We start from the raw sequence: 24,479 nt of genomic DNA on the forward strand, positions 1-24,479 counted from the left end.
ATTTCTTTTGGGCATAAGACATGAAATGGTTTGGCTATAAATCCAGCAACAATTTTTTCGAACAAGAAATCGATCCAAGTTCAAACGGTTTAATAATTTTCATATTTAGACCATACTATTGAACAAAAACTGAAAGTTTCAATTACATTGATTCAACCGGAAGAGTTCTAAAAGTTCTCTACTACTCCACTCTACTCTTCACACTTTCTGCTTGATCGCAAACCAACAATCTTATGGAAACATAACTAAATCATTAAGTTATTAATATTTATGTCTTTCGCCAAACCTCTCATTTTTATCTTTCTGAAATATATACATGTTTATCTGTGTTTTACATTGTAAATAATTTTTTCTTATTGTGTTAAATATCGATTTCTATTACTTTCTCAAAATGTCATCTGTTCAAGTTTGCGTTGAAGCCCAACAAGAATATCAAGTACAAGAAATAACTTACGATGGTCAAGAAATCTATTCACAGTAAGAAAAATATTTTGAAGAGCGATTATTATTATTATGTTGCTTATTGTTTGCATCTATTATTTTACTAAAATATATTTAGATAATTTTATAGCTTAATTTTCCAGTATCAATATTTTTAGTGTATAGAGATTCCCCGGTTCCTTAAAATAGTAATAGAATTTTATGATTGATTGTTTATGTCTTTGAACTCATCAACCAATTAACTAAATTGGGAATTGTCAAAAATATTGATTCACTGTCTTTTTAATTATTACTTCTTACTCCATGTTTCTTTTCTTAATTAATTAAGTACACATTAAATAAATATTAGCATCAATCATGATTGAAAATATCCTGTTTGTGACTACTATCATAGTCGCCCCTAGATTTAAAAAAGAAAAAAAAAAATTAGTTGGGATTTTCTCCAAGTCTGCCTAGTAGTTATACCCATCAAGTTGGTCTGGAAAATTTTCATACCTGTACCCGCGCCTTGACACCTTCGGGACATTGTCCTGTGAAAAACTAAATTAAAAAACATCTCAGAAGGAGACTAACTTATAGGGTATAACTCATAGCGACCCCTGAGCAAATCTCAACTCATTTTTTAAAATATTTTTGCTAGTTAAGAATCCCTTTCGCACCATGGTGATTATAGCACCAGGTGTCATTATAGGATATCCTCAATTAGTCTCCTGTGCTTTTTTTTTTATTTTTAGTTTCTCGCATATCACTACCTAATTGTTGCCAAGATTTGGCAAATTTTTTGTGCATGTACTGATACCGAAATCTTCCCAAGCCTTGAAATATTTTTTATTTTTACTATTTATTTATTTCATGGAAAATTGATAAAATAAAAAGATTTCCTTAAAATATGAAAATAAAAATCATAGAATGAGCAAAATTGCTGGTTAAAATTCCTTTTGTAAATATTTTATTAATTTGTCGTATGTATAAGTACTACTTATACATACGATAAGCACTTTGCTGCCATGACATTGAATTTCGGCACATTGTGTGAAATTCATTGAGCTTATTATAATTGAAAATATTTATAATGAATTTTGTCTTGAAGTTTAAAGTTATTGAAAAAGAATATTTCGTGGCTGAATACTGAATAGTTACTTAGTACTAGTGAGCTGATATATTTTGCTATCAGAATAAGCAGTTATTTCGCAAATATTTGTTATTCTGTATTTCACCGGCGTCTCAATTCAGTGTATATCTAATTATAAAGTGCCATTTACTTTGATATTAGGCAAAACCAATAAATTTTTATTTATTTGGGAGCAGTCAAATAGCAATAAATCTATAAAAATAAAGAATTAATTTCTTTTGTAATAAGAAAAGTAATTTTAACACATTTTATTTCTTGAATATTGCTTTAAATTGTAAGTTTGTTTTTATTTCCTTTATTTTGTATAGCAGTTTATAAGCAAAGGTTATTCATATTTTGGTAAAATTTATTTTAGGCCTCTTTCTATGTCAGAAAACCTGACACGTCTTGCTCATAAAATAGATTTCGGGAAGACTGACAATGAATTACAAACAACTGAAACTGTAGAAGAAGAAAGCAAAGAATTAGCTACATTTCAAGCTTCATTGTGGCCATGGGATTCAGTTCGAACGAAACTGAGGTGAGGATGTTTATAAGGAATTTAATAATGTAAATGAATTTAATTAAACCACTTCTCATATAAATTCAAAAACTCTTAACATACTTGGTTAGATTTGTGTGCTGAATTGGTACTTTAAAAAGTTTGTTTTATTCCTTCTTTGCTGTCAATTTAAAATATTTTCCTCAAATATAATAAATTTTCTTTCATAATAAGAATTTTTTATTTAGCCTATTTATAGGACTTATATATAGTTATTTGTGAACAAAGTCATTTGAAGCTTTTTTTTATTTTTTTTGAATCTTTATGCATGATAGCAGAATTCACTTAGTCAAGATGCAGTTGCATCTTCATCACCTAATCCAAATGCAATCAGGTGGATATTATTATTGTAAAAATAAGGCTTACCCAAATATATGTATAGCAAAATTTGAATTCACAAGTTTTAAGTAGGTAAAAATTTAAAATAAAAAAGTATGTTTTGTAAATTTCATTTTAAACATATGAAACTACACTTGAAGAGGAAAATCCGTATTTAGATTAAAGCATCAAAACAACTAATCTTAAAAAAATTTATGCAGATTAAATTGAATTAATGCTTTCAACTCAATAAATGCTTCCAGCATAAATACACCAATCTAGATAAATTGTTTTCAGGCTATTATTGTCCTATTGTATTGTAACTAGAATAATGCAATGATGTATATAGCTAAATTTGCATTCACAATTATAAGGTAGATAAAAATTATACATAAGATATGCAGGGTGTTTAAATTTAATTTAAACTTATGAAATAGTATTTAAAAAAGAATAAATGCTGAAATAAAATCTTAGTTGAAGTATCTAAATAACTAAACAGAAAAAAATTGATCTTGATCAAATTTAGTTCAAAGTTAAAATAATAAATATTGCCACGATGCAGTACCGTCTTTACACATGGGCACAGCCGGGCAGTGCCCGAGGGCCCCTACCACTCAGGGGGCCCTTGAGAATCTTATTTTTTATAAATTGTATTAAAAAAAACTGAGACTAAACAAAATTACCTTTTATAATTTTTAAAATGAATATATTCTATTGTATAAAGTGTGTATTTTGTTTTCCTTTCTACAAATAGTGATTGATTATCATGCAAACGACAATAATTTGAATAGTTTATCACCAGGAAAATTTAAAAAGGCAACCAAAATCTATTTTTCTACGTCTCAATGAAATTTTTATGTGAATTCAGTTTTTTTTTTGTGACTACTAAGAACAGATTTAAATACATTTAAATCAAAATGTATTTAAATTTGTTCAAATTATTTCATATGTTAAAAATACTTTATTTTCTGTATGCGAAGTTTTTTAGTTCGATTTTAAGCAGTATGACCTGTTATAAGGTCCCAAAACATTTCTGTGCCCAGGGGCGCTGCTTGTTATTAAGACGGCCCTGCCACGATGTACTACTCTAGAATAACCAATTACAACGGAAATATTCATAAAGTATTTTTTTATAAAAATTAAATAAATTTATTTATAAAGCAAAGTTATGTAAACAAAATTATATTTTATGGAAGCAAGATAAGCATTATCTTAACTAATAAAAATGCTTACAACTTTTGATATTAAAGATTGCGTAAATGCTACAGATGTAGAAACATGTTTATAATATTGAAAATTTAAAACACTATTTCTTCAATCAGGATAGGTTTTAGAAATTTGCATATATTTCTGTATCCACTTTTGGGGCCATTCATCATAATATAAACCCAAACTACTAAAAACAACGCTATATTCAGATCAGAAGCATATATTTATTTGCTATTGCCATCACTGATTATTTGCTATTGCCATCACTGAACACTGATTATGCCAGACACTCAACTCTCTGATATGACCCATGAAACAGGAATGGATATACAAAATACAAAGAACTTCATAAGGGCAATTTTTCAATGAATTCTAAAAACAGCTAGCTTGAAAAGAGATTGTAAATTCTCTTTTAAAAAACTTGAAAAGAGATTGAAAAGACAAAAAGAACCTCTCCTATTTTCAGATATCTTTTTACCAAATTGTATAGTTCTTTATATTCAAAACATGATGTGTCTTTATCCATATCACTCAGTATAATGAAAAAAAAAATCACTGTCACTCATATAAATTGAGAACATGAACATATCGCTCCCCGGCAGGAAAAGTGGCGCGAGTCAAAAAACAGCATTTGAGAAAAATCCAGACCTGCCAACTCTCCTGCTTTTAGCAGGAGTCTCCTGCTTTTGTCTCAAATCTTCGCCCTCAGGCCTTCAGGGTGTTTTCTCCTGCTTTTTTCTATTTAGTGCAAGATAGAGGAAAAAAACAACAATTTGTGCAATTTCCTTCCCAACTTGTGCTTCAGATCATGCTGGGCATTTATTTAGAAAAACTTTGCCCCGTAACATCACTAAAAATTATGGTGAGTGTGAACCAAAACAGCAGCAATAACCAATGAAATGGCAAAATCGGAGATATCTTGGACACCATTAGGCAAAATGTTTTTTTACTTTCTATAGAAGCCAGTTTTTTTTTTAAATAATGCTAAATCAGCAACATCTGCAGTTTTAAAACAGTAGCAGTTAAAAAAAAAATTAAGAAATGCATTTATAAAGTATTGTTTTCATTATTGACATATTTTGTTAGTTTTGAACTTCTTCCTAAATTTGAAAAAATCAAAAGATATGTTTTAATATAATTCTATAGAACCTTATATTTTATAGTAAGAACATGTATCTTTATTAGTCAGTGTCAGAATCTTATTGTGGTCTATTTTATGTAATGTAAATAATATATTTTGAAATAAACTTCTTGTAGGAAGTGTGAATCAGGTTTAATTTTCAATATTGCGCTATGTCGTGATACAGAAAGAGTCTCCTGCTTTTTTATTTTCTAAGGTTGGCAGGTCTGAAAATCAACTTAAAGGATAGTATAATATTTATTCTGAAATAGCAAAATCTTGAGCACAATATAGACATGAGACACTTTTTGAGTTTGATGGGGCACTTCATGCATATTTTTTATTGACATAACCTCAAAATTGCTGTTTTTTGACTTGTATCACTTTTCTTGCCGGGATACGATATGTTGTCTAAACATATGATGTTAGAAGCAAATGAATAAATAGTAAAAGCCAGAAAGATATTCAGCCTTTAAGAGATGTGATAAATGTCATCAAACCATCCCAATCATTTTTATGATTTTGACTCAGGTGATTGTCGTGCTTACAAAAATGAGAAGAAAGTGAATGTGAAATTTTGTTACTAATTGATGACCTTCGTGGCAGTGGTATATCTTGGTCATTGCAACTCTTCCAGGGGGAAAGTATTAATTATGGGTTATCTCTACAGGGTTAAGTTGTTACAGTGTTTAGTTGTTATATCTCTACAGTGTGTAATAAGAAGACAAAAAATAAAAAGGTCACACCATGTAGCTAAAATATGCATATCTTGATGTCTACTATGAACTGCAGATGCTGTGATAATCTGCAGTAAACACTGCCTTGGTGAAAGTTTTTTTAAATTTATATTTTGTACTATCAGATACACATGTTATAAAAGTAAAAACAATCTTTTTAGCAAAAACAAGCTTGGACTTTAAAAATAGTTTTAAATAATAGTACTTTATTGATGCAATAGGTTTTAATTTCATTCCATAATTATTTCATTTAACTTTGCTTAATTTTTATTGCTTAATTTAATATTTTTTTATTTAGCTTTGCTTAATTGCTTCATATTACTTTTATTTACATAGGTCAATGTTAACAGAAGTCTGTGTTTTAGTGGATGTTTTAAATATATCAAAAGAAAAACATTATATGGTTCTTGATCCTGTCTCTCAAGATCCTCCTGATCCCAAGCCTTTTGTTGTTCTCCTTCAAAAGAAAAAAGTATATAAATAGTTTACTTAGCAATCCTTATAGTTTAAACATAATATCCTTAAATGTTGAAGTATGCTCTTTTTTAGTAGTCTTGTTATAAATTATTTGTGTTTTAATTTTTTTATTGTTCTCATTAAGGATAATTTTTTGTAGGCTTTAGCTAATGCTGCTAGTATAATTTTAAGAGGTGCTGAGCGTTTACGCGATTCCCAATGTGAAAATACTAGAAACCGTGCAATTTCTGATTTTCATCTGGAACTACTTCATATGCGACAAGTCTGGAGGTTAAAGAAAGTGGGAAATAATATTTTAGGAGACCTGAGTTATCGTAGTGGTATGTTAAAATTTCTAGTTGACATGAACTTTTTTCTTCTTCTTTTTTTGTCTAGACTATTTAGAAGAACTGATTATGAATTCATTTTAAGTTGAAAAAATTTTCTGACTAATTAGTGAAGTGAATTTTTTTTAAGTATCTCATAATTATGTTAAGGATCTTAGCAAAATTCTTATTTTTTATTGACTTTTTTCTTTTGTAGCTGGCTCTAGATTTTGGCAGTCTGGTGTCTTTGAAGTTACCAAAACAGAAACATCAGATAATGCTGTCGTACCTGTTCCTCCAAGTGTTCCATTAAGGGGCAATGCAATTAAAGTAAACTTACCAAATGAACTGGAAGGAGTCAGCTATATCCAGGTCTCTATACAAAATGGTAACTAATTTTTCATTGCATACGTTACTGTAAAAGACCAAAATTGGTGGTTGTCGATTTTCACTGATGAGTAGTCACTTTGGAAAATGTCCTAAAATATATACTAGATCTGATTTATTGATTTGATAATTACACTTGCTTAAAATTCCCTACACTGCTTTTTTTTGGAGGTCAAGTGCCACTGCCTGGTATTCTGAACACTGATGTTTTTCCTAATCTATCCTAATCAGATATTAAAATATCAACAAATAAATTAGTACCAAATCATAAATAACAAATATTTCGGGCATTCACCAAAGCGGCTCTGATTCTTGACATTCAAGGACAAAAGTTGACATTCTTTAGATTACTGTCATTCAAGTTAACATATATATCTTACTATATATAAAATTTTAATGATGGTGTCGCAGTTTTCCATTGTTGTCGGTGCATTTTTATTGGCCAGAAAATCACGTGGTGTGATCCAGTTTTTCCTCATTCGTCTCCTTATTGTTTTGGTTGTAGTCAGCATAAAATCAATAAAAGTCATGCTTTTCTATAAATATTTTTGAATCCCTAACTTAAAGTTATTTTCCTGTACTGCTATTATTACGCTTTTAATTCAAGAGTTTAAAACTAAGAGAATTGCTGTTTTTTTATTAGTATTATAATGTAAATCTGCCTTACATTTTAAGATAAAGTTATTTAGAAAGGTGGTCTAACAATTATTATTTTTGAGCAAATAACATTAATATACTGTTATAAATTACAGTTAAAGAGATCTGTTAAATGATTTAGAACTTAAGGATCAGCTTCATGCACAATGAGATGCAGGCAAAAAAAAAAGTATTTAATATATCCTACCGTTTGGTAAGTGAAAATATTAAATTAAGGATGTGAACTCATCAAATTTGTTTCAACAATATAACGTTATAACAACATAAATGTTATTTAAAAAAATGATTACTTAGAAAAATCACTTCTGTTTACCAATAGATCTAAATATCTAATATATATAATTCTCTTACGTGGCTCCCAAATTTTGGCTGTATTTCTTTTCCGCCGGTGGCAACGTTTGCTTTGTTTTGCTTACGCTACTATTTCTGTTACACGGCGAATCGACCCATGATTGCCGCTAAAAATGTCACATGCCAAATCTATCTGAGGTGACTCAACATATAGCGCTTTTAAAAACGGAAACTGAAATAACCAGAGAGCATCAGCTGCGGCAATCTCATACTCTTAAGCTAGGCAGGAGTGAGTAGTCTTTGTCGATAGATCTCTATTTTAGTATTTTGTCGAAAGCGCTTTTTTTCACGAATTTATACATTATGAATTTATTTGACGATTTTTGATTTACATCACGAATTATACTATAGCACATTTCTAATAGGTTTAACGAATTACATGTCATTTATTTGAATTCAAATTTATTTTAATGACTTAGTATTTACTAAAAAGATGTAATTTTTTTTATATGGATTTGTATGATTGTTTTGAATTCTTAGAATTGTGTGCATTTGCAATGTACCTAAGTTAGTAGCGAGCGAAGTGATCTTGGTACTCGAAGCAAACCATATAAGATTGTGTAGCAATTTTCGGGGGTTGACGAGCGTTAGCGAGCAGGGGGCGCAGCCCACTAGTATATATATATATTTTAATTGTTTTCTTAAAAACAAATTTCATTTTAATATATATATATATATATATATATAAAAATTATAAATATTCTGTGAAACTCAATGCCAAAGACAGTGGCAAGCAGCACTGATTAATAAATAGTTAGCTGGAAGCACCAAATGATCAGTGTGTTTATAAGCATGGCAATCAATGAAAGTAAGATGTATTAAAATTACAAAACTTAAATCATTTAAAAAAAAAAAAACTTAAATAATTCAAATAAAATAATTTGAAACTTTCAGCAAATTTTATCCTGTATCAGGCTAAATTACTTGAAAATTCAAATTACTCATCCATGTACTTCCTTCCAAAAAATGGTATACATTAGAAAATCATGAAGAATTTTTTTTGTGTGAATTGAGATAAAGTGTTTAGATGAAAATTAATCTGAAAATTAACAAAAAAATAATTTCTTTTTTAGTTTAGATTGCTGATTTAAAGCTAGATTTGTTATAAAGCATGAATGCACTAGAATAACAAATCTAACTTTTACTTACACTTTAAAGGGAGCTTGTAAATACATCTCTGTACATTCAATTAAAAAATTTTAGTTTTAATTTTTTTTCTTTTTAAATTTTCTCTGGGATCCTTCTTTTTACAAACAATTATCTGAGCTACTCTAATACTGTAATCTAAAATGCAATTTAAATAACTATGAAAATATTACTATCTTCTTTAAAATTTGAATATCTTGATTTCATATAAAGTAATATTTATTTAAAATAATCATTTTTTTTAACATGTATGGTTTTTTCCCTTTTTTGAATTTATTGATATGGTAGTAGTAGAACCTTATTTACATCACACTAAAGCTGCACAATGTGATATTGGCAACTGTCTATCCCTGAATAATATTTGAAGACATACCATTACAATCTTGACCTTATGCTGATTGTATTTCCCCCTTCCCCGCCTACGGTAGCCTGTGCGGCGACCTTAATGGGCTATTAGGAACTGTCTAGGAAATATTCCTGATGAATATCTTATGATGTACCATTCCGCGCTGGGCTCGTGTCCGAGCCACGTCGGCCGTATTGTAAAGTGACTGATGCACATTAAATCTGTCGTGTCGCAAAAGTCCTCCATGTTCCCATAACAAATCAAAACCTCTGGTGGTACTGGATTAGAGATCGATCATTCTCTGGTTCAGGTCAAAATTACGATCTGTGGATGAATGAATGGATGTATGAATGAGTTCGCCCTGTAAACGGGTGAGACGTATGGTGTGGCAGAAGTCGAATTCTTATCCATTGATGGCGCCACTGAAAAACAAGAAACGCACATTCTGCTTTAAATTACTCGGTTTCACCAAGCAGGCTTGCCCGTATGTCAAGTAGCATTAGAAACAACAACACCATTACAATCTTGATCTTCTGCTGAGAGTATGCCCCTACCCCACTGTTTACGGTAGCCTGATGACCTATGTGCACTTAATGTATGATGAGCACTTAAATGTAGAATAGTTAAATGTGGACAGATATTGCACACCCTCAGCCCTTTTGTGGGCTACTCGGAACCATGTCTTACAATCAGTCCATTGTTCGATGCTACTGATGAGAAATCGAAGAAATTTTAAACTAATCACATGGAACTGAGAACATTAAAAATTAACTTGATGAGCACACTTCCAACCATTGTGGTTCAACTGAGGATCGATAATTAATTTAAAGCCTTAAAAATGCCTAGTAGTTAAAATTATTTGCATATTCAGTCCTTATAGGATCCTAAGATTTCAACAGTCTCCTTCATTTTAGTTTTTGTTCTTAAAGTTACATTTCTTCTTTTTTTTATTTCTTGGAAATTACTATAATATTTTGTGAATTATTATGTGTAATTTTTTTGTTTTTTGGAAATTGCTGTAATATTTTGTGAATTATTATTTGTAATTTTTTATTTTCGAAAGTTTCGACTTTCGTTTACGTTAAACATAAAAGCTAAGGGGGGAAAAAAACAAAATAGGTTAATTGAGATTACATAATAATTTTTTTTCTTTGTAGGTACAAAAAAANAAAAAAAAAAAAAAAAAAAAATCAGAAATATATGTATATATTTTTTATTATTTGTGTTAATATCTTAATTGTTTCAAGTTTAGCAAATTGTATAACTCTAGAAATGACAGTCCTAGAAGTAAAAGTTCAAAAAATAGAGATATCACCATTTAATTGTGCCACATAAGGGAAGTAGAGAATACTGAAAGTACTAGTGATAAGATGCGCATGGTCAGTGATAAGACGTGCATTACTTGCTCTTTTTGTTAATATTACTCATTAACAAAATGAGTAATAGTTATTAAAAAGATAATTAAAATGGTTGTTAACAAATAATAACAATATACATTTAAACATTAAATAAAAGTATCCTTGCTATCTACATTTTTAAAAAAAAATGTTGACCTAGAGCTCAAAAGGAGTGAATGGAAAATGATGCTAAGTACAAGTAAATCACAGTTTTTTTCTTATCTGGTCTCCTGGGCTATTTCCTTCATTGAACTTACTGCATTTTTCAAATTAATTCTCCAATTACTATAACTCTCTTAATTATAATTTTTTTACTACTGCATTGATTCTTGTAATTAAGAAAATATTTTCATGATTTTATACTTTTGTAAAAACATTACTATTTTATTTTAATATCTAATGGTATTTTCTAGATACTGAAACAATTGCGAGCGGGGAACTCACTATTCCTGTTACACCGAATAGCCTTGCACCTGATATTAATTGGCAACAAAAGCTAGAAGCTGCCCAAAATGTGTTATTTTGTAAAGAGCTTTTTTCTCAAGTGAGTGAAATATTTGTGAACTGAAATTATATGCAGTTTCTCATTAATGTTGTTATATTCTCATTATTATTGTTTAAATGTTGCAGATTTTCTTCTTAAAAGTTGAAAGATTGTATTTTGAAATTTAAATTAATAATAAAGAACTAGAAATCTTTGCAAATATTGACATACAATTTTAAATATAACTTGTTACCTCCTTAACTGGTCAAGGTCCGACTGGTCTACTTTGAGTAGCACGTGCATTGTACAGGCGTACCAGTTGAGGGGTTAGGTGTCTAACTGTCAAAAGTGTTAATGAGGGAAACAATACATTTTTCAAGGAAATCTTATTTTTTAAATTTAATAAAATTAGGAAGTTTTCCTTTCCAGGAAAGAATGTAAATAAAATAAATAAAATTCCTCTTACTCTTAAATATGAATTGAATATCATTACTTATATTAAAAATGAATATCTTCTTGATGGTTTTCAAATGGTTAAATTTTAATCCTAATAACCTGAAATGAATATCTTCTTTATGGTCTTCAAATGGTTGTAATTCTGCCTAATAACCTTAAATAATATTCGATAATTGATGCCTTTCTTGTAAGTTCATTAGTCATATGACTCAATCACAGGTATATTTTGCAGTTTTTACTATATTTAAGGAAATTGATCTTTTAAAATGAAACAAAGTTTACATTTAATCTAAAGTAGAAACTTAAAATTGCATATATCTTATAGCAAATCCTTTTTATAAATTCCTATTTGGAATAAATTTTTTAAAATTTTTAGATTAATGTGTGTTTATATTCACAATACACAGAATGACATGGCACTTGTCAGTTGACTTCAATCAAAAAATGAAGCGTATTCAATAAGTATATAACATCTAATTTTTTTAACAATACTTTTTCTTAGCAGAAATTCTAATTTTAATTTACTTTTATTAAAGATAATAATATTTATATGATTTAAAAAAGTGCTAAAATTTTCTATTTGTATATTTGTCTAGCTTGCGAGTGAAGCTGTTCAAATGCAGTCGAGTATCCCAAATTTGGTTGTTGGTAATCAAATAACTACCTCAGTAAGTATCTAACCTCTGCAACTCAAAATCAAGATAAAATATTTGATATTGGTATTGTAGTATATTCTTTTTTTTGTTTATAATATTTTTTGACCATAAATTATTTGCTTAGACTATATTAAGCATGTTATATGACCTAATGCCAACAATATGTTTATTGCTATTATAAAAATATTGCAGCTTTTCCCTGGTGTTCAGCTTAGCATTGGGTTGTGTCACACAAGTGTTCAAGATAGAGTGAAGGTATGTCACACCAGCTTTATTACTTTATTATCTGTAGTTATTTTTCTTTATGTACTGTAATAAGCTGAATTGTTATTGTCACTAACAAATATTTTACCTTATTTATGCTTAACTTTTAATTTGAAATTAAAATTTTAATTGAAATTTACTATTCAAGTGAATTAATTGAATGGTTATCAATGAGATAAATTTTGAGTCCATTCAGCACTTGATAACACTGGAAATTTTTTTGTTTTTGTCACATTAAATTTTATCTAATTGATCTTAGATATTTTCACGTCACTGATTTTAAATACTGTAATCGGTTTCTCTCTCCAAGCTACAGTTTTTTTAATTTTTATCTATTCTTTGTCGAAATGTACAAGTTTAAAAGCCTTATGTGTAGTAGGGGTAGCATAAAAGTTGCAACTAACTTTTAGGGGAGTTAGGATACATCATCAGGATTAAAATTGTATGGTAATCCAAGACCAGAAATGTCATCATACACTGCTAGGGATGTTTTCCTATTACAAATTGTTTCTTTGTATGTTTCTGAATAGGTCATAATAGGGAAACGCCACACACGACGGCATTTCCTGGCATGGGTTTCTGTACAATTTTAATTCCGATGATGTGTTTTAACTCCTCTAGAAGTTTGATGCAACATTTATACAACCCTCTGTAATATATAATGTTTTTAAAAAACTTGTACATTTCGACCAGAAATGGTCTAAAAATTTCATTAAAAAAAAAATCTGTAGCTTTGGAAGCAAAACTAATTTTATATTCGATATCCCCACACCAGAATTTGGCAAGATCAAATATTTGTTTAAATGCAATAAAGAATTTGTTCCCTTGTGAAATTCATATTACTAAAAGTATATTTCATAAATTATGATACTTTCTTAAGCTCTAATTTTAATTGTTCTAAATTTTTGAAATTTGTTCCGTAAAATAATTTTAAAATTTATTATATTTTATATGTTATTTTACTTGACTATAAAAGTAATTTTTAAATTTCTTAATTAAAGCTGCATTGAATGGTTAGTAAAATAAAGGAAAATCCTTGAAAAATAAATTTTTAAAATGTAACAATTCCTTACTGTGTTCAAATTTTTCTTATATATCTTTGAGTGAGTCAACTAAGTTTTGTACGCTTATATTATGTTCAATGTTTGTAGATATTAATATGTTTTTTTTTCTTCTAAATGGAATTTTTAAAATTGGCTTTCATAATTTTCAAGTTCTGCTCAACAAAGTATCTTACTTTTGGCACAAAATGTTTGTTATAACTGCAACTAGAGACAAATTAAAATCATAAATTTTATTCATTTTTATATTGTTTCAAACGACAGAAAAAAAGTCTTTTTCTTAGTCACTAGAACCTGTTGCAAACTAAAGCTCTCTTAATCATGTTCTATCCAAAGCAGTGCTCCTCCAGTTTCTCTGTTAATTGATTTTTATGTCATTTTTAACTGAATCAAGTCGCCCAAGTAGTTGTCATTCTCGCTTTAGTTACTACAGGCTTCAAAAGTGTGTGCTTTATCTGATGGTTGGATTCATCCATTGATAATATATAATTTGTCATCGCTAACATATTCTATGGCTTTTTGGGAAACCCACAATATCAGGCTGTCTTTCTTTATCTGGTTGACTGCCAGATTTGGTAAATTTCATTATTATATATTAATTTCTCTACATCATTCTCACGAATTGCTTCAAATATTTTATATTTTGCATTAAAAGATGTTTTTAATGAATTTCATCATTATGAAACATTAACAGTCGTATAGTATAATAGGTCAAAGTTGTGTTATTTAGATACTTAATTTGGTCTTACGATATATGTTTTGGTGTTGATTTAGTAGTGTAATTTTCTTACCTCAAAATTTCTGCAGATTTTCAAGACCATATTAGCATATATTTGCCAATAAAAGTTCAAATACTCAAAATTTCTTCTGGAAGAAAAAAGAAATAAGTGTGTTGAATCGAAGTTTGGTATGCTAATCATATTGTCATAATGTCAAATTTTCTATGGAATAATCAGGAAATCAACAATTTCTATGCATTTGAAAATTTGTGAGACATTTGATGTAAATACCACAATAATTTTTATTTCTTCTACATTGTTTAATTTTGAATTATTTATTTTCAGCCAGCCCCTGGGACTCAAAGTAATGAGCACAAACCAGTTCTAGAACATTCACTTCATCAGCTGTTGCGAGAATTACACTATAATGCAATCCATCACCCTATGCCTCACCCAACTACTTCATCCCTTGGTATTAGTAAGCGCAGAAGGTTAGCTGGACCTGAAGCATCAGACATTGAAACAATTCGACGATCAATTGAATAGTATGTTTCAGTCAAACAGTATTTCTTTAGTTATTTTTAGTATTTAATCAATGTAAAACCAGTACTGAAATTGTAACTTCTGTCTGTACTTTGAGGTGGGTACATTATTATGTCTTCTTTTTCAAAAAGCAAATTTTAGCTAAATTCATATACTATTTAATAACTAGTTAGTTTTTTAAAGTTATAATCAGTTTGATTAAATTATTTTACTTAATAGTTTAAAATCAAGTAATAATTATTATTTTCTCTAAAATTTTATATTCTGCTGACTGATTTCGGCTTCATGCAATTATACAGTTTCTTCAATGACTTAACCTTTGCTGTGAAAAAGACCTTATTTTATTTTAATTTTTTAAATAGTTTTATCTGTATGGCAAGGGTTCCCCCAAATTTTACAGAGTTTTGACATCTTTAAGGAAATTAGATTTTTTTCAAATTACTAGCAGGGGTCTGTCCAGACATTTTGTGAAAGGTCCGTTTTTCGTGAAATTGTGAAAAAATTACTCACTTTCTTTCATCCAGGGTCCGCTTTTATGAATTTGTGCAAATAGGGTCCGTTATTGCAAAAAAAAACTTTTTCAAGGAGTTTTTAAATTGTAAAGACATACAAGATTATGCTCAACACTGTAAAATTATAATTAAAGAAATTAAATTTTAAAAAATAAACAACAATTGCTGCTTCTAAATTAGAGATGCAACATACAAATATTTGGCATTTAGCCTATATTGCTGAACGCAGAATATTCATTTCGGACGAATAATGGAAGAATCGTCTGCCGAAGACAAAACTTTATTCGTTTACATCCATCTTTTTTGTTTTCTGCCCTGGAAAGGGTTTATTCGATTAACAAAATAATAATGAAGATAAACAAATTTGTGAAGGGTCCGATTAAAAGAAAAATCATTTTGTGAAGGGTCCGTTTTTAAGTTAAAATATTTTGAGAAGGGTCAGTTTTTATAAAAAGATATTTTGTGAAGGGTCCGTTAACGGACCCAAATTTCTTCTAAACAGACCCCTGACTAGTATATTATATGTATTGTATATATAATTTACTACTGTACTTCTGTAGTACATTTTATATAATAATTCATTTTTATTGGATTGTAATAAAAAGTGGTTAGAATGAAAGCTAAATTAATAAAAGTCATATTTATATTTCTGGCTGTGGCAGAAATTGTATATAATAAGAAACACTAAACACACATTATTTAGGTATGAACTCTGTACTAGCCTTAAGATTTGACTTATAATAGTAACTTATTTATAGTGTTAAAATTGAGTACTTGAACTTCAAGAAGAAGATCACAGGTATCCACACATGTGACTTATGACGTCAGCTCTAGCTTATCATTTATAAGCAAAATGGCATGTTAAATTTATGCTAAGTTTCTCCACATAAGTTAGAATGTTAACATGAAGTTATTTAAATACACTGCCATATCATACGTCCGATTTGTTAAAATGTAATCCCTTCTAATCTACATCTTTTACTTAAATTAGATTTATTATTTGTTTATGTATTTTATTGTTATCGTGATATATATTTGTGTCGTGTACTTGGTAACTTCGATGCCTAATTAGTTTGTTTACGTTCCATATGGCTCTGTGCCTGTCAGGAAATATATAGAGAATTTTTTTTTAATTTTTGTGCAAAAGTATAGAATATGTCACTTAAGAGAAATGATACTTGACGGGCTTGGCTTACTCGAAATTGAATGGAAAGAACAGTTGCTAACATTAAAAAAATGCCACGTTTCAACAACCAATCAGGATCAAGATATCCACACTACATCACTTGTAGGTGTCCCATTGATGTCAATTTGATAGTGCAACATTTCCATTTATTTTGTTGGTATGCTCAATACATTAAAAACTAACTTACCGTATTTTTAATGTGTAGTTTTAAAGCAATTATCCTATTGATCTCCCCTTTTTTTCGAATTTTTTTTTTGCCTTGTGGAATTTAAATATTGTTTCAGTTTGACATACCGCTACTTCTCATTCTTACACCATTCAACCTTTATATTCAATTAAATTCCACATTGATTCATTTGTTGTCTAGGGCTCATAAATGTTTTAATATGATTTTGGTTTAAACCCTTCATTAATATTCATTAGTTATTTTTCAATTTTCAGTGAAAGTTTACTAGATCAGATTATAAAGCAAACTCGTCATGTTGTCCTTCGTTTAAGGTAAGTAATACTTGTTTTGATTATAAAAGATATATATTTATTGAAATAAACCATTTTAATTCTTTATTTTAGTATGTCTTTTTATTCGATACTAAAATATACTATCTTATATCAAAGTCTACGAAATTGTTTGAAATTCAAAATATTTCGCATCAAAAACGCTTACAAAAGCAGGAAATTTCCGCTCTACTCTTATAAACATCATGTGTCAAAGGACTCTAGATGTGTTGCAGAATGTGGATTTTAATTTTTTTCGTAAAATTTTTTAAAAAGAGTAGAATTTCGAATTCTTTAGAGACGATTTTTATGTGACACACAGCAGAAAAGGATCATGTCGAATCTTTATGTGGGGATGAGGCGTTCAAATGATTGCAATACTAACGTTATTGATTCAGACACTGATGATGTTTTTGAATCTTTAAATTTGTCTTTTTATGTTATATTTTAAAAGTTTTCATTGTGTTATATTTTATGAAATACTTTTGAATAAATCATCTTAACTTTTGCTATTCTTAATTTTTTTATGAATATAACATAAAATATTATTTCTAAAATTTGATGAGGGGATAATGAAAAATTAATTGTTTATAACATATTAAAAATAGTTATATAAAGATTCTAATTGATACAGTTATTCACATCTATTTCCTAGTTTTTGATGCATCAATATTTCACAATCAATGAATGACCAGCTTTATTATCAAAGTATAAGTGAACCCTCTGATTTTCGTAAAATTTTAGGGGTTTGAAAAGCTGACTGAAATGCATACTGTAATTTAAAAGTGTTGTTAAGATTATGCCTGTTCATTGTATTTCTTTCATGAGTAAAGTTATTTTATTTAATTAAGCTTTTTTCTAACAAATGCCACATTACAAATTTCTATTCATCTTTCAGAACTATGTACATAATTGATACATTTGCGTGCGAAATAAAAGATCCTTTGATAGTAGCCCACTGGCTGTGTTTAAATAGCCCAACTTTAAGCAGTGTTAAGATCAATATTATGACTTATGGATACGAAACTATGTGCAGGTAATGATTAGTTTTTAGTTTAGTTTACTACTACTTATATTATGCCTAATCTATTTTATAGAGTACTAATGAAATACTTATTTTGAGTTTTAATGCTTCCCACACTATTGTTTTTGTAAAATAATTATAATATATTTTATTACAAAATATAACATGTTAGTTTTAACACTTTCCGACGCCTTGTGCTCAGTCGATCATTCCTTTCAAAACATCAGAAATGTAAAACTGTTTGTTCCTAGATGTTCCACTTTTTTTTTGTAACCACCATTCAGTTAGCAACATAGTGTTGAAGTGTATTTCTTTATGAAAAATATACTATTTACAATTGCTAATGAATGGGTAAACATTAAATAATTTTTTTTTAACAGATAAAAAAGCATTTAGTTTTATCATTATTTTCCTCAGAGTGAGGTGGGTGAGTATTTTGACCACCTAAATCACTCGAACTATAGTTTTCCATTAAGCTATTTAGAGAAAATCTCTTCTGCTATCTTCACATTCTACCTCTTTATAATCATCATAATTTTTTTTTTCGTTATCTGGGAATTACTTTAACTGTCAGCTTAATGCAAATTATTGATAGTTAAAGAATCAAAAACAAAAAAAAAATTAAGGAAATTTTTTATAGTTCTATAAATTCAATGCATCAGTGGAATTTTTAGATGTTCTAAGATTCTTGTTTGATTTTAATTAATTGTACTTAATGCATGAAAAAGAATACAGTGATTAGAGTTTAGATTAGTTTGAATTTAGTATTTGGAATAAAATTTTTTATTTGCAAGTAAATGTAAATCATTTTAATTTTTGTTAGAAGTAATGTAAAAAAATATTAATTTTAGGAACAGCGAAATATTACAAAACTCTCTTTATTTGTAGTGTTTTCTTTTTAAAAATATCTGATTATTACATTTTTAAACACACATCTGGCTTCCACTTCTGGGAAGAAAGTTTTTTTTCTTGATACACTGAAAATGTTTTTAAAGTATTATGATTATTTGACTGTTACCCAATGTAAGGTTTATCAAAATTACTATCAGAATTTTAATAAATATCCCTGTGGTTAAAAAAAGACTATGTCTTGTTTTGAAAACAAATATTCCAGAGGATTTTGAAAAAAAAAAATACATGGCTGTTTGCTTATCAAGCAACTGTGTTTGTAATGCACACTTAGATATTATCAAATCTTTTTTTTAAAAAATTTAAACTGAACCTTCTGTTTTCATGTAATCTATTTCATCGACCTATTTTTTGTCTTATTGAGCTATAAGACAATTCTGCGTATTTGTCAATTATTTAATTTATGTTAAAGTAATTATTTTACAAATTCTAAATGTATTCATATTTAATTTTGCAGTCACATTGAAAAAGCTTTTGTTATTTGTTGAATTATTTCTGTTACTATTTTTTGTATGTTACAATTAATATTTATTTTCACTTAGAGTCATAAAACTTTCCTAAGGAACATATTTTTTAATTTGAAAGATTTTAAAATAAATTTTTTAAACAAGGATTCAATGTGTGTATAGAAAAAATGAGTATAATTAAGATTTTCATCAATTTTATTATTAGCACTAATGCAGTTGTTTGTTACAAACTATTACATTATTTAAATCAAAAAGGCTTATGAAATTGCTTACACATTACAAAAGTTTTTGTTGTTGTTTCAGCCACTTTATACAAAATTTTCATGTTATTTATACTATTTTTCTGTGCTCTAAGGCAAACTTTTGCTTACAAAGCTTCACCAACTTTTTATCTTTAAGAAATTCAGTTTAATTTATAAACATTTATTTGTAAAAAGTAACTGCAACATCAAACTGATTGATTTGATTTTTTCATTTAATATTAAAGATTTATTGCTAATCTTTATTTGTCTCTATTTTAGCTTAAAGTATTACATTTGATTCATTTTCACATTTCTTTTGACAGAACACCTCTTGTTATACATGTAGAAGAAAAAAATCTGAAAGCTATTTGTAGGGATGGACGAACAATGATGCTTTCATATGAGGCACAAGAGCTCCGATATTTATTAATGTGCCAGGTGGGAAATTTCTTTTTGATTATTACATATTTTACTTTGTATTATATGTTAGTAAAATTTTAAAAAGTCATTTTACGATTATTAATCTATGGATGTTAAATTTTCTGTTGAAAATATGACTACTTTTTCATTTTGTTAGGTCTGCATCTGAATTTTAAGAAATTTTTTTACTTTTTTGCAAATAAAAATACATAAAGAGTATAATTTCAATAGTAGCACTTAACGAAAATGATGACTAGACTTTTTTAGTTTTTAAATGTGAAGTGCGTACGTTTGTTTTTTCCTCTGGATTTTTATCCTTCAGTTATTTTATAAGTTTTTCTTCACTGCATATTTGCAAAATAAATACCGTATATCAAAGTGTATAAGTTGACCCCCTATTTTTGATTACAAAATGGCAAATTTTTGGTATAAAAATTTTTAAAATTAAAAACATATATCTCCATAAAATTTACAATTTTTGAATATAGTCATTAGGTTGCCTGCTTTACTGAAATGGTCATAATCTCTATTATATCGTGATTATATGGAGTTCAACCTTAAATGCCTATTTATCAGATGTTCTAGTAATTCTGGAATAGGTTGCTCTTCTGAAAAATTTGTTGGTTACAATTTTATAGAAATTCCCAGGAATTCATTGAGTTAAAATTTATATTAGGTTTTTCTTATCTTTGAATATAATCTGCTGTGCCGACCGGCCTGGGTAGGGGTTAGGGAACTGCCCTTGCATCAGAAAGGTTCTGGGTTCAAATCCCGAGCAAGGCATGGATGTTCTTACCTTCTCTGTACTATCTGTCCTTACTGTGGGAGCAACGTTGGCTCACCTAATATGGTGCTCCTGAAAGAGTGGCCAACAAATGAGTTTGTCACACACAAAATAATTTTTTTAATTGTCTCTCATGCACATTCTTTTGTGTTTCTTGTAGTTCTAAAATTAATATTTTGTATTTTTGATTTAGGCTTCTCAACATCAAGTTATTGCTGCTCAAGCTTTAGCGAAATTGATGGGCTGGAAAGTGCTATCTTCTGGTATTAATTTAGGTGTTGGAAGTGTAGAACCAACAGGAAATGCTTCTTCTGTTCTAATGACTTCTCCTACTGGTGATAGGTGAGAGTGTAACATTATAATAAAATAAACTATTTCACTTGTCAGAATATAAAGCTAATTTTAATAAATTTTATTATAGAATATATGTTGCATTCATAGAATTTATGCATGCAATACATAAAGTTTAAACATTATTGACTAATTTTTATTGCACATTATGAATAGCTGGATCACAATTAAAAATTTTTGCCAAAACAATGTACAGAGCTGCCTAGTATTAAGCTTTTTTCAAAACATTTAATCGAGTAACCGAAGCTTACAGAATTTTTGGTAATTTTGCAACGTTTTAAAGAGAGTTGGAACAAAGTGATATCTCGTATGAAATTTTGAATAATTTATATGTAGTGGTGGGGAAAATAACTTTAAATCAAATTTTCAAACTAAAAAAACATATATTAAAACATCAACTTATCTATGACTGGAAGAAATTTTCTCAAAAAAAGTTTGCAGCTCTGAATGTATACAAACTGATAAAACAAAATCTTAAAAAAATGCTTTTGCCTTTCGAAATTTTTTGATTTTATTTTCTCATGTTAAACCGACACATCACTATTAAATTTTTAGGAATGCATACTCTAGTTATTATTGTAAAATTTTGTCATTCTGTAGTGGCATGTTAGAAATTCTTGGTATATACACTAGAATACTGATTATTAGAAATGTGCATTTCTAGTTCTATAAAAAGACTGATTTTATGTGACAAAAAAATTTGCCATTAACATAACCACTGAAAAGTTTAACCTATTGCAAAAGAAAAAACATTCTTGATTTAAAATAGATGACAAGCTTTTGTCATTGTTTTTAACTGACGGTGCTCATATAGGGTAGAATCATTTGTTACATAACATGTTAACTTGATTTATAATTGATGCTTGTGGGTGTTAAGGAGACAGTTACACTTTTTTCCTCTGTATGTGCCTGCTCTTGTTATGAAACTCAAGACTGATCTAAAAAAGCCCTATTACAGACTAAATTAAGACTGAGTGTGAGTCCCGGATTTTTCACATAAAAAAAACTGGTGCTATTCAATGTGAAAGTAGTGCTTATCAGGAAAATTTCAACACAGTTTTTTTGCAGGAGCTTAATACTTGAAAGGTTAATAGCAAGAAATAGGCTTGAGTGATAAAAAAAATCAGTTTGTACTAGAGTTATTTTTTTCTGTTGCTTTATATATTTTCTTCTGGTGGCTAAGGGGAAAGAGCACTTGCTTTCCAATGAGATGCCTCAGGTTCATATTCCAGCAGCTGGTTGATATGAATTCTGCTCCCAGCGTGCACTGGCCACAGTAATGATGAAAAATATCCTCAGTGCTAAATGGATCATGGGTTAGAATCCCTTTGCTATCGGGCTAACTGTGATTGGTTTTCCAATGCTAGTTAGTTTCATTAAAGTCCTCCCTGAAGGCTAGTTTGTCCTAATACTTGATCGAGGAGTTCCCTTGTCCTCTGGGTAGGGTTCAAAATTACAAGGCTATGGAGTTGAACAGTGATAGTCATAAACTCAGAATTGGATTGGTTGTTCAATGCGGGTTATAAAATAGAATATTTAAGCTTATTTGAAAAGTAAGAAATCAAAAATTTTTCTACAGAAATTTAAGTATATTAAATTTTTCTTTCATTTCTAGGGTCATTGCTCTTCGATGCAGTCCGAAAAATGGCATTCATGTCAGTGTTTCGTTTTCTCCACAAACTACAGACTTTTATCCCAGTACATTAGTACGAGACAGAAAATGGCAAAACTTATCTGGGAGCTTCAGAGAAGTCATTTTAGAAAAAATGGAAGGAAAAAACTTCTTAAACAAATTAGAGCACTTAATGGCAGCACTAACTCCTTGTTGAGTTTTTTTTTTTTTCATAAAGTAAGTAATTATTATTTTAGTATTGTGTAATTTGATTGTATATTTTATGTATTGAGTCCTTTTAAAAAAGTATTTGGGACAACTCATTCCCAAAATTAAAAATTTACTATGAGCTTCTAATTTATCAACTGATTTTGTATTGTAAACTACAGGTAATTTGACATTATTTATCGAACCATAACATTGTTTTTTTTTTGGGGGGGGGGGCAAACATAGATGTAATAATTGATATCACAGTTACTGCTCAAATCATTAAACGAATTCTTAATCGTGTTTGGTTCTTTTAAAGTAGAAACAATTTCTTTACAATTGAGTCTTTTAATTACCACCAAAACAAAACTGCCATAAATGTGGTGTCTCTATTTTCCAATCTAAAACATTTCAACCCATCAAGCCGTAAGTATTGGAGAAAATTTGTGTAGAATTTTCTCTTGTGTGCAATAGATTTCCATAGAAGTAACATGAAGTGGGAGAGTAGTTTGAAATCTATGTAAATAATAGATTAATGCTCTAGTCGTCAACATTTGAAATGAGCGAGGTACTGTATAAAAGAAAAATCTGAAATTTCAGCAACTTCTAAATTACCGGAGAAAGCTTATTAGAAATTTCTGGCTTTTTGTCCCTTCAAAAACTGATACTTACCACTGACTTAGTGTTAACATTGTATTAATTAGTTTAGGAAAGAACCTATTTCACTAGTAGTCAACTAAAATCTTACATATTTAACTAATAGTCAATATTTTCTTTTTAGGGTGGTGTAAACATCCATTGCAGTTGCTGATAATCAGCAGGTTCAAAACATTTTATAGAGTTTAAGACAATTTTATCACTGATTTGAATGCATCGTCATATGCATATTGTATATTCAGTGAAACCTATACATGTAAGAATTTTAAAATTTATTACTTTTCATAAGCATGTTAATGAAAAGTAACACCATATTTGCAGCAGTATCTTTAAAATGACTGCAATGTAATTTTTCATAGTGAATGTAAATGTATGTAAATAAAATTTCATTATATTTTTCAGGTTTCTTATTAATTTGTGATTAATTTAAGTATGCATTGAATTCAAATCGTTCAAATGTAACTGTTTTTCCCCCTCCTTTTTAAAAAGGATTCTTTATTTGTACTTAACTGTTTACTGCATGTGCTAAATTGTATTATTTGACTTAGCTATAAACTAAGCACAGAACAGACAAAAAAAAAAATATTTATTTGATCTCACAGCACTGTAAACCAGTATTACCTGAAGAATATAAAATCACTGAGAAGTTTTGTTGAAGAAAGAAAACTAGGATGCAGAATTACTAGGATGTTTAACATTCATGATTTAAAATTTGTTACTGCATTTTTTTGAAAGAAAAAAATTAACGAAGAGTTTTTCTATTTTTGTTCTTTAAATACATTTGATCAATTCAATATAACTTTGTTAAAAATTATATGTGTACATTAAAATATGTTTGAATCAAATTGAAAATAAACAGTTTAATT

General features: G+C 28.6%; 1 protein-coding gene across 1 annotated transcript; it reads left to right on the forward strand.

The window, feature by feature from the left end:
* The first annotated feature begins 29 nt into the window (after positions 1-29).
* Positions 30-24,014, forward strand: LOC107452656 (mediator complex subunit 17). The gene is made up of 15 exons (XM_016069202.3): positions 30-477; positions 1,929-2,093; positions 5,835-5,970; positions 6,115-6,295; positions 6,498-6,668; positions 10,978-11,108; positions 12,101-12,172; positions 12,353-12,415; positions 14,550-14,749; positions 16,887-16,943; positions 17,839-17,976; positions 19,906-20,020; positions 20,980-21,128; positions 22,753-22,986; positions 23,738-24,014. The coding sequence occupies exons 1-14, from the start codon at positions 392-394 to the stop codon at positions 22,964-22,966; spliced, it is 1,878 nt and encodes a 625-aa protein (XP_015924688.1). The 5' UTR covers positions 30-391; the 3' UTR covers positions 22,967-22,986; positions 23,738-24,014.
* Positions 24,015-24,479: the final 465 nt, after the last annotated feature.

The sequence above is a fragment of the Parasteatoda tepidariorum genome, chromosome 1, assembly GCF_043381705.1.
Source record: "Parasteatoda tepidariorum isolate YZ-2023 chromosome 1, CAS_Ptep_4.0, whole genome shotgun sequence".
Taxonomy (NCBI): domain Eukaryota; kingdom Metazoa; phylum Arthropoda; class Arachnida; order Araneae; family Theridiidae; genus Parasteatoda; species Parasteatoda tepidariorum.